This window comes from Pomacea canaliculata, linkage group LG10 (genome assembly GCF_003073045.1).
Source record: "Pomacea canaliculata isolate SZHN2017 linkage group LG10, ASM307304v1, whole genome shotgun sequence".
NCBI classification, from domain to species: Eukaryota; Metazoa; Mollusca; class Gastropoda; order Architaenioglossa; family Ampullariidae; genus Pomacea; species Pomacea canaliculata.
The window spans coordinates 16,739,200-16,751,499 of NC_037599.1; the positions used below are offsets into that span (position 1 = coordinate 16,739,200).

At 43.7% G+C, this 12,300-nt stretch overlaps 1 protein-coding gene across 1 annotated transcript; it reads left to right on the forward strand.

The window, feature by feature from the left end:
• The first annotated feature begins 247 nt into the window (after positions 1-247).
• Positions 248-7,115, forward strand: LOC112573743 (Krueppel-like factor 4). The gene is given in 4 exon segments (XM_025254328.1): positions 248-478; positions 2,765-2,789; positions 3,099-3,701; positions 3,703-7,115. Coding segments are annotated over 4 exon segments (1,359 nt in total). The 5' UTR covers positions 248-386; the 3' UTR covers positions 4,342-7,115.
• The last annotated feature ends 5,185 nt before the right edge of the window (positions 7,116-12,300 follow it).

The window sequence follows — 12,300 nt, forward strand, 5'->3', positions numbered from 1 at the left end:
GGGGTTTAAACCATGCGATAGGGCTCCCCCCTACCCCACCTACCCCCCACACAACCCTACCTCTCGCGATACCAACGGTCCGGGTCTTGCCAAAGCCTTTCCTATTCTGACGTCCCGAGCGAGGGGACCGTTGCTTTTATAGAGTTACTATTTTTAGGGCCCGGCGCGCCGCAACCCGCCGCTGCCGTGCCGCAGGCGCGCTGGCTGTCGAAGCTATTTTGGGTTCCCCGTATAAGGGCCACTAGCCAGCTTTTCGCTTGTTAGAACTAAGAGAAGCTTTGATCGGCGAGCATCCCATCTATTACCACTTGCTTTTTAAGTTGCTTTGCAAAAGCAAAACAGCGACGCGCAACGGTTCCGAGCCCACCGCAGCCCTCGGGAGTACAATGACGCAAGTGCTGGATCCTATGTTGGACAGTCATTCACACTTCAGCAGTTCTGTGATTTCTAAGTTTGAAGAAAATATGGATTTGCAAATGTAAGTAGTTTATTTGTTTATTTGTTGCGTGCGTTTTGTGTTTTCGCTCGCTACCATGTTTGTGTGAAAGTTGTTGTGAGAGAAAAATTGTTGACAGACCTTTCTCGTGTTTGTGGATGCATGAAGGTTTGTTAGTAACAAGCGGTCAGCTGCAATTGGTCAGCCGGGACTAAAGGTGGGAGGGGTAGAATTTTGCATGAGGGGGAGGACTAGCCGTGTCTGGCGGTACGCAGCATCCTCGTGGACTGGCAGCACAGCAGCAGCAGCAGCAGCGACAGCGCTGTCAAAGTTGTTGAATATTGATCAGCTTGGCGGAGCCGCACTGCGTCTGTTGTCGGTGCCAGCCCCCGGCCACTGGGAGGTCTGGCCACCCTGATTATGTCTGTCCATCACCCGTTAATCAATATCGAACCGCTGTCTCCACCGCGCTGATTGGTAGACGCATCACCCCGCCCCCTGCTGCATGCAGCGCCAGCTATTTAGCATTTTGTCCACTGGCACCGCGCCTCTTGCAGTCCTCAGACGCAGGAAGTGCCATTCCTGTTGCAGGACAACACTTGTTGCGCCACCAGCAGCCCCCCTTCCCGGATCGGCAATGGATGCATTAAGAAGTGTTAGTAATTGTTCTCGATTTTTCTTTCTTGCATGGTTTTATAATTTTTCGTTTCTTGGAGTGCATTCAAAATTTTTTTCTCTTTTGCAATCTGGTGGTGTACTTTTAAAATTAATCTCCTAGCTTTGCATAATTTAATGATGTATGGTGTGTTATCTAAAAACAGTCTAAAAGCTTTTGTTTGCTTGTTTTGTGACTGTAAACAACAAGCTGGATTATTCTGTATTTGTCGCAAGAACTCAGTGACCTGTTGAACACTAGTGTCAGCATCCCTCGGCACTCTTTTCTTGGGTTCAAAAATGGCTTTGCAAGTGCTCGCCAAGTCTGAATTAAGACTCTTGTGCCTTGTCCTAATTGAGTGACATGAATTGCAGCGCCAAGTGCTTGTAGACCACTGGCAGTACTTCTTCGCACGCAGGCTGATAGGGCTATTAAATTGCAACTTGTGAACTGGTTATTAAATGCAGCTGCAAAGCGAGTGCAGCTGAGTACATCAGGTGCGCTCAGTTCACAATTAAATGTACAGCTGTAATGAGTCTAACAAGGTGTTTGCTAACCAAAAGCTTTGTAGAAGTCCATAATCTGCTGTAATCGCCTTTTAACAAAATATTGCTCGAGGCGTCGCAGTTGTTGCACTTATTATTTTGAGGCCGACATGAAGATCTCGCAACACGCACGTGCATTGAGCGTGACGTGACAATTGCGCAGTCAGCAGTCGTCAGAGGTCATTAAGAGAGAAACGAGCCAATAAAGCGTTGAGAGTAACAACATTAATCGCCATATTTGCAAAGCTTCTTACCTCGTTCAAAAATTTTTGAAGAAAATTATTTGGAGCTTAGCAGTTGCGGTTTGTCTCCCCGTGACAACGAGTCAAAAACGAAGTACAACGGTCCTTGCGACGTCACAGGTGGGCGAAGGATTGAACGTTTGAGGGGGAAAATGTGGGGATGAACATCTGACACCTCCGAGGCTTGAATGGCAGAAGATGTGAAAAAGATTGAAGAGTGGGTTGGGGGGATTGAATGACAGTCTCCGAACAATGCATGTTTGGCTGTTGATACCTGATTACCTACCTTGTCCTTCCTCCCTCCCATCACCATCCCCTCCTGTCGCTGCATCCTCTGCAATGCTTGCAACTCTCGGCGTGCAGGGATCGATTTCCACAGGTGTAATCTGATTAACTCATCGGCCACGGCTGGTCCCCGCAAGTCCGAGGGAGCACGCCACAGGAACCAGCCATGTATATAAAGCAAGTTCCACGGGAGGCCGTGCGGCCGGACCAGTTCGCAGACTAGTCAGACATTTCCCCCATTCCCCCCTTCTCCTGTGTACAGTGACCTTTCGCTCGTCGTGCCTGCGGTGGGTTCACATGTAGCCCCCTCCCTCTCTCCTCGTCTCCGTGTTTTGCACGCTCTCGTCAGTCGTCGTGCGGTGCGCGTGTCGTCAAACGATGACCATGGCGATGGCAGGGCCGGCGAGCCTGGATTTCGATTTCGAAAGCGTTCTCTTGGTATGTGCGATTCACGCAGAACTGTATTGGCATGAAAATTCGTTACTTGCGAACGTTTTATTTTGTGTATTTCGTTTCGTAAATTCGATGACACTGACCATGATTGTTTTAATATTTTTTAAATGTGAGATTATTTCGTTTTATGTTTCTCATGTGATGGCAGCGGTCTGGAAAGTATTGGCACACGAGTTAGGTGTCTAAACTCGTCTTTTGACTGGTTTATTGAATAAACTAAACTCAAGTAGTTATTGGCAGCTATAAAATAATACTCTAGTCGGGTTTTCTCTAGTCTGGACTTGTCCCTGTAGGCCAACAGCGAAATTAATCTGACTTTTCCTGGAGGAAAAATATTTGTGAGCAACTGCTGCTGATGAAGGATGACAGAATTCAGAATAATTAGTAGTAATGTCTAATTAATTGTCTTAATTATGGATTTTCTTTCAACTGTTTCAAGCTGGACATATTTTGATGTTTGTTTATTTGTTGTTTGTGTGCAGAGCTGGCAAGATGTGGAGAATTTTCTGTACCCGGACAGCAACCCGTACGAAAGTAGCATGGTACACATGATGACCGGAGCTGCTACCCACTCCTCCCCAACAGCCGTGGCGCCATCTCTGGCAGTCACTAGCGCCCAGAGTAGCGGCCCTTTGAAAGGGGCTGGCGCTGCCAACGAGGTGTACGACGACCTCCTGGACCTGGATTTTATCTTGAACAACACGTCGGACAGCAGCATGTACCCGGAAGATGGGACCCTGAAGGTCAAGCAGGAGCCCATGGCCGGACATGACCCTCTGCCTGACTTCCACTCAGCTTTTCTGGACATTCCGGACATTAAGTACGACACTCTCACAGGCCCTGTGGCCATCAATTCGCGAGGCCAAACTGGGGTCAGCGTGGTGCCCTCTAGCGGCAGCCCCAATGGTGCCACCACCGCAGCAACGTCGGCGGGCCTGGCCCTAAAGGCAGGTCAAGGCCAGACCGAGTTCAAACCCATGGTGCCCAAGATGGAGTACCAGCCAAGCGCCTGCACGACCTACACCGGCACCTTCACCGTTAATTCCCACTTCCCAGATGCCTACCTGTCGACCCATGACCTTTCCCCTTCCCGGACACATCTCACCCCCGGCTTCCCCCGAACACCGCGATGACCATCACATGAAATGCCGCGCACAGATGTCGCTGTACAGCGCCATGACCCCACAACAGCAACAACAGCAGCAACAACAACAGCAACAACAGCAGCTGCTGATGCCTCAACATCCGCACGTGATGCAGGCGCAGGCCCAGCACCAGCATGCACAGATCCTGCCCAAGATGGTGGGCGGGGTGCACGGAATGGGGGTACACGCTGTGCCACACCAGATCATCACCCCGCCATCCTCCCCGCAGCTGGCCGACCTGCTGTTGTCGCAGTCCGGGATGGAGGTGGGGCAGCAGCCGAAGAAGCGAGGCCGCCGCACCTGGGGCCGCAAGCGCCAGACATCGCACTCTTGCTCGCACCCCGGGTGCAACAAGACCTACACCAAGAGCTCGCACCTCAAGGCCCACCTGCGCACGCACACGGGGGAGAAACCCTACCACTGCACGTGGAAAGGCTGCGGATGGAAGTTCGCTCGTTCCGACGAGTTGACCCGCCACTACCGCAAGCACACCGGCGACCGACCCTTCCAGTGCCACCTGTGCGAAAGGGCCTTCTCTCGCTCCGACCACCTCTCCCTCCACATGAAGCGGCACATATGAACTCTGCCCTCTCCCCCCACACACCAGTTACAATGAACTGTGGAGGAAAGGATCTTTCGGAGAGGTGTCCTCCATCTTTCGCTTTGGGGGCAGCCACTTTTTGGGACAGACAGATGCGTCGGTCGGTGCTTGTTGCACCTGTAGCCCGCCTCTCCTGAACTGTGTACCTGCGCTGCGAAAATGGACACTTTTTTTCTCTGCTTGTAGGTTTGTCTGTAACCGCTTTGAGGCACACCTTGAGCTGAGACTGAAGGCCCAAAATCCGATGACTAGACTTTCGGACCACCCTGCTTCTTGCGTCGGTTTTTTACTTTGGCTTCGGGCACCCGTAACTGCGAGCTAACAGCAAAAAAAAAAATAGAAACTGTTTTCTTTGCCTCTCAAGAGCGAGAGAGAGAACGAACGAACTTCTACTTTCACCTGATGGCTTAGAGACGAGTTTGTTCATGTTTTGCTAGCCACGCAGCTTTGCGTCGGGTGCCGCCTACCCTCGCCAAAAGAACAGACAGAAAGAACAGGGACGTTTTTGGCACTGCCGGCAACATGCTGGGCCGGGTAGGTGACTGGTTCACTGTACCCGTGCCATTTTCACCACTTTGTGGATCACGGACTTAAATCTCATTTATTAAACAACAAAATTGCATGATTTTTGTGGCACTTTAATTGTCAGGTTTGTTACCGTATGTGGTTTTTTTTTTTTTTAAAGTACTGCATTTTTAGCTGCACTTCCCCTGAACCCCACCCTTTGATTTTTACACGGAGTAAATTTGATTTCGCTCCCCTTTTTTTAGTACTTGGCCCAAAATTTGTCTCCCCAGAAGCAAATTCTGAAGGGGAATTGAACCGGGATCGTTCGGCTGGTCTGACCTTCTCGGGGAGTGTCTTGAGATGTCCGTGAGTCTACAAGTGATGGCTGGTGGCCAGAGTGTCTCCCTAGCAGGGGCCTCACCGCTTGGGCTGGCCCCGGTCCGACCAGGGTCAGCGGGCCCGAGAGGAGGGGAGATCACTCTAACCGCTGGTCAGCAGGTGATGGCGTCACGCTGCCCGTGCTCACCACGTCACATGTACAATGCATGACACTTCCAGCTTTGTGTAACATAACCGCTTTTTATTCATTTCTGGCTTTTTTCTGTTTGCACATCGCATCGCGTTTTATCGTTTTTATACCTTGCAATATCTCTGATGCTCTTCCCTGTTCATTTGTTTCCTCACCATCTCCTTCCCAGAATGCCTCAGCATGCATGTAGCACATGTGTTAAGACCTGTGTTTTTTTGGCCATAAGATGTTGATGATTCTGCATTGACTGTGCTTATTTACTTGTTTGTCTCATGTATAGAGATTTAAAAAAATTTGATTTTTTTTTCTCCTTGTTTTCAGTTGGCCGAAATTTCTATTGTACTGCATTGATGCAGATTTTACGAAAATTTATTTAATATCTATGTAACTTTTGTTTCGCATGTAGTCGCTTATGAATCAGAGGCTGGAGCCAACTGGCTTGGCTCATCATATTTTATTGCTTTGTTATATTTGGTTATTATTATTATTACTCTTTTAGTCATACTACAGTCGTAACCCCGTTTTTTGCGAAAGAAATGTTATATTTTATATGCTTTGTAATGAGACAGAAGATCGAGATAATGTTGTTACTTCATCAGCAGTCCTCAAGCGTTGAGCAGAATATATTCAGCATGTTACGAAAGATAATCAAGGGCTGGCTACTTAAAATTTGTTGGTCGTGTCGATCACATGAACGATCTCTGTACTACTTAAACTATTTTGGGATGTGGAGAAAACATGCAAGTGCACTTATGCCAAAATATTGCGCCATTTTCACTTTTCCTAATTTTGTTCAGCTTTTAGTTGTAGGAAAGTTTGAAAAGGTCTTTAGCGAGCTTAGAGATGGGACGAGGCCTGTGTAGGCTTGACGTGCAGACAAACACACAAACACACACACACAACACACATATACAGTTTGTTTTTGGGGTAGGATGGACTCATTTAGCCAGACCCACGTGCAATTTTGTTTTTTCAGTTTTTACAACTCCAAAATCTGGGCGGCGGGCCGTACAGTTGTGAGCAATCACAAATTTGTTTTCCTCTTTATTTCTTTTTTTCAACTGTAGGAATATTTAATTTTGGCTGAGTCACCGAAGGAGGTCACTTAGTTTGGGCTTTTACTCTTACAAGTCTGTTTGTTTTTGAAACAGACTAATTATATTCATGGTGCTCAGGTGGGGACCTTAGACTCGCGCAAATGTTTACATTTTTTATATTTATGGGGAAAATTGACAAACGAAATATGAATATTGCATATTGCATGTCACTGCGCAAGAGGAGAAGATATTAAAATAGATTATAAATTTTCATTGGTTTCTCATGTGCTAAAAATTAAAATTGTTCAAAGTAATTTATCTTGAAGTGAAAGTGTCTAGACATCATGTCAAATATATTTTAAAGGTTAACGAATATATCCTCGTATTTTTAATGTTGCTGTTTACTTTCTTCATATGACTAAGAGTGATCTTTGTTATATTGAATCTGAAGCTAGTGTATACCATAGAGTTTGTATTTTTGTACCTGAATGCCATCACTAGTCAACAAGAAATGTTATGTGTGCCATATGATACTTTAGTCGTGGGGTCACGGCTCTATTGAATGTGCTCTGGCAGCACACTTTCTATACTGTTCTCATGACTGGGTAAACGGAAGTATATAACAGTCTCGCATGTACTACTAATTGGCACAAAATAAATTATTTATTATAAGTTCTTAATTCATTTCTTCTGTGCTCAATATTCTGGAGATGCTTGTTTGTGTGTGTTTGAATGTGAGTGTGTGTGGATGGATGGAAGGAAGAACATAAATCCTGAACGTATGCGTGCGGTCGCATATACACGCGCTAAAATATATTCATACATATTCGCGTGTACGCACTCACACACACGCGCGCGCTCACTTAAACGGACGTTAAATTCAAAATTCTCAGACATAATGAGTAACTTGTGAACTTTCTGTAATCCAGGAAAACAAAATGTATATGATGAATGATGAAAGTCTTTCTCTCTCTCTCTCTCACACACACACACAGAGCGAACGCACTCACAACTTCACAGGACAGTGTCCGCCCACACGATCTCCCATCCCCTGATCCCCTCATCCCCCATTATTCTCATGACATTTTGGATACTAGCATACACAAGCATACATAAAATTTACCCAAGATTAGAAAGGAAGGTTCTCAGCTTCTGAAAGTCGGGTAAAAGCATTGAACACATTTTCACCCACTGCGACTCTCCAGACCAAGGCAACTGATGTACATACTCATTACTCATTATTATAATATTCATTATTCAGCGGACCGGAAATCGTAGCCAGGACATCTTCCACTCGCCTTGGAGGACAGGGAAACTTCTTGTCGCCTCTGAAGATTGAAGTTTCCTCCTTACACTCTCAAGATACGGGATTAAGTAGCAAATCGAAACAATTAGTAAAATGATTTTTGCAAACTTTTGATGAATAGCCATGCTTTACACGGAAGAGAAATTTATTTTCATAACTTTTGAATGACTTTCGTAATATTATATCTTTATGCCGCATCCAATAAAAAGTTAGAATGCATTGATACATATTTTACAGAGATATTGTTCAGGTTAAACCTACATAGAATAATAGTGTTACATTCTTAAAAAAATAAAATTAGGTTGATTGAATTTCTAAATAAAGCATCATTGAAATTACTGCATTGCAATAGTAGTTTCGAGTGAGTACAACAGATGTAGAAGTAGTGTTGTCCACACCATGGCAGCCTGTAAGGTTGATGATAAGGCTATTTACACTAAGCTTCCAAAGACTGGATTCCCAGTGTTCGTCTTAACAGGTGAACAAGTGCACAGACATGCAGTCAGGCAGCTTGACAGACAGAAGACAAGCGTCCGTCCAGAACATATCCCTGTTCAGTCATCTGTCACCAAGCAAGATGTATGCCCTGTGTTTTATTTCTGTTCCCAAACAGCTGGCAAGTTTAAAAATTATGGTGGGAGGGGTTCTCTTGTCTCCTTAGCTCCCATGGGAAGGGGGAATAAGTGGAGGGGGAATAATCTTTTCTAATTGTTATGAAGCCATATATGTTTTTACTTGGCTTTGTGAAAGGGGTGGGAAGAAATATGTTTTCTTATAGTCTAGAGAAATGGTCACTTTTGTAATGTGAAAAGAGTTGTCATCAGCGCCTATAGCATTTTGCAAATTAAAATATTTTAACTATGGTCCTTGCTGCCTTTCAATCCAGCGGTTTTCTCCATCACTTAAAAGACAACATAGATAGATGGATGAAGAACTTGAGAAAGATTTGCCTAGATGGAGATGTTTGTTGTATGTAGATGTCATCAAAGGATGCAAGTGTAAGAGATGTGTAGACATATCCCCATGTCCTTTTATATCACTTCCTGCTGTTTCAATCTCTGTTGCATTCTTCATCTGTCTTTTTTTTCTGTGTATCATCATTATCATCATCTCTCTTTCTTTCTCTCAATTTTTTTTTTTTTTTGTCTCACTCCCTCTGTCTTTAAACAACAGGTATCAAGAGTTTAGATAGTGTGTATACTAGCGCTGATTTGATCATACAATTTGTTTATGCGACTAGACAAAAATACAAAATTGTTTCCGACTGATTCAGTTCACTGTTTGTGTAACATTAATTATCGCTATAATATTTGTCGCTTACCTTATTAAAATAGAAATAAAATTGTCATCACGAAAACTTAGGTGTAAGTGCGCTCAAAGCATGGTACTATTATTAGTAGTGGTATTATCATCATCAGCATCAGTATCATCGTTGGTTAAAGCAAGTTTGCAAAGAATGATTAAATGAAAATCATTTAACTTATGAGTCTTGCCGTTTGTGCTGAATTTTTAACAAATAAAATAAACTGAGGAAATTAAGAAGCGCTAACTGGTTGTAACTGTCGCATGTGTTCACAGTGTTCACAAACACATGCAGTGAAATACAACCTCCACCCGATGACTGTGAACTGTAAAGGTAAGCGGGTAGATGCGTTGGGACTTTGTTTCGCAGGTGAAGCGAGTTTCCTCCAGTTTGTTATTAATACTGACAAGAAAAGTGAAGAGGAGAGGGGCAGACGGTGGGTGTGGAGTCTGATGCCATCGACCGCCATGCTGCAGTGAGAGGCACTCGGGTAGACAGACTCGGGTAGACAGGCTTTGTGCAACGGTAAACACCGGCTTCTCTGGGATTTGGTCTCGTCATTTGGTTGGGTGGCATCGACCCGTTGTGAAACAACATAGGTGTAGTAGACCAGCGCCATCAGTTAAGAATAGAGACTGACAGCAACTGAGAGAAAGGAAGACTCACCTATTTGTTTTTATGCTTTGTAGCTAAAGAGACTGAGAAGTCTTTTGTATTCATATTGTTTACATGGGATATAAGTAAAGATGCTGAGAAGTTATTTTGTATTCAAACTAGTTTTATTCAAAGCATGGAGAGAAAGACATATCTTATATTGTTTGGTTGTATATGAGTGTGTGCAACATGGTAGTTGAAAGGCATACACATATAAGACATTATTTATAATATTTATCATGCTCATTTCCTTTTCAATTACTGAAAATAATAATAACCTATATAGCTCTGTACCTATCCAAGGCCCGGTCCAAAATCTACTCACACTTTTAACAAATAAAAATATATCCCATGCATCAAGGCAAAGGAATCACATAGACAAGGTTTACAGAAGTCTACTACTGTAGTCAATGATCGTCATGAATATCATCATGTAAGGAGAAGAAGATTTTAAGAGACAAATGAAGATGGGGATAAAAATGCTGGAAGGGAGCAAGAGCGAGAAAGGAGGTAAGTAGTGGGATGGGAAGAAAAGACAGGGTGTTTAAAATGTCTGGCGATGGTGAGACAAACTGTCAATTTAAACGAACGATTAATTGATTATCTGATTGATATTCATGTTGAGTTTCATTAACTACAAGGTTAAACAACTCTCAAACCCTGTAAGCAAACTGAGTGACACTGCCTCAACCACAGACTTTTTTGAAAATCATTAAATGTCGCAGCACTGAGCCGGACCAGCAACATCGTCAATTAAAAAACAAATTCTTAAACATCTTACCTGCCCTTAGTAGATGACGGGTGACCTTGTCACGTACCTGGCAGGTCAGATGCTCCCACCTCCCTCGTCACATCCACCCCTAGTACCCTTGCAAAAATATTAAGGTTAATATCAGTACTTAATGTTTTGTGCAAAGCAGGAGAAGCAGTTCTTTGCCTGATGACTAGCGTGCAATCCTCTCTCATATTCTGGTTTGCAGAGGAGTCGATGGCCAGGTCCCCTCCATCCCTCACCCATCCGTTGACATTTGACCTCTCTCCAGCTTGAGCTCACGACGCACGACAGCGCAAATGCGCACTAGACGCACGCAGGCCGACTCCATTTTTATGTAACCTCATTTCGTTGTTTTGCTGACAAACATAACAAACTACATGTCAGAAGGTAATGCCCTCCCTAAATAAAAACACAAAAAACCCCGCGAGTAATAAGCTTACGAGAATTTCGTGACCAGACGTTGGAGACACAAACAGGAATGAATAAACACGGTTGTGTTATATTTATCTCGTGAAAGGAACAGAAAATTATGAAATCAGTACACAAATTGCCAGCAGGATATAGTTTTGATTGATAGTCCTGTTTGTGGTATCTAAAAAATATTTTCCTAGTTATTTTTTTTATTATAATGTTTGTCAGACTGTTTTCTTTCATGTTTAGTTCCCACGTTGCACGTTGCCATACTTCTTTATCCATCATCTTAACAGGTATGGTCTGAAAATTACAGCACTTTAGACAGTAGGTTTGTGAAGAAAATGATGTGTTGTATACATAATAATTTTATCAACACAATCTATGTGTTGACTAATATTTTTTCCAGACAACAGACCTGTACAGTACAATCATTTCGCAAATTCTAAGCAAGTGACCTTTAATTCTTCGGTTCTCGAGATATGTGCCTACGAAAACCATCAGAAACAATGAAAACAGTGATGTCAGGGAGTAACACACGTGGTCAGACTGTCGAGCCGAAGCGAGAGCTGGAACCACATGTTAATTAGGCGTTTCCATGGACATTGCTGACGTCACGTTTGTAGTGAACTTTAAAGGACTAGTGGGGTGCAACTTTCTGTTTTCTAATAGCTGGGTAAGTCTGAGTGCAAACTACTGTTTCTCCAAATCTTGGTGAAAACCTTCCTTCCAAGGGATCCACGCCTTCAAACACCACCATGCAGTGAAATCGTTCTACCAGGCTATCGTTATACTTTAATGTATGTAGGTCTGTGACGTCAATGAAGATGTGTTTGGTGATGTTTGTAAACGCATATCTCTAGAATGGAAGGACTATATTCACTCATATTTGCGAAAATAGTATTTACTTAATCATTAGAAAAAAAAACTTTCTTTCATCATCAGAAAAAGCTGCAGCATCGTAGTCCTTGAAGGCTTTTAGCACTTCTACTCTTCACTACAATGCAGTCCTGCTCCAAATGTGTCGGAGACTGAGACCTCGAGAGACCTTTCGTCGCCTGTTGAAGAAAGTGTTCTCGCTCTGATTCACAGGCCAACACCACTTTGAACTCTCGCCTGTAAGAAGACAGCTGCGTCTGGAACTTCATTCGAGCTATTTTCACTCCGGGATGCGTGTAGAGATGAGGTTTATAAAAGGAAAATGATGTAGTTCCTTCTGGAGACTTCTTCGTAAAATCGAAGTAGTAAACGACGGCAACTTCAAGTCCTTTCCAAGAAGATGGTTGTTATCAAGAATTGTGAATCTTCATACCGTTAAATATGATCAAAGTAGGATATTTAAATGCGGTGTCAAAATGTATTTTTGAAAACTCCAGACTTTGGGTTATTCCATTTTCCTGAAAATTTAATTTATGT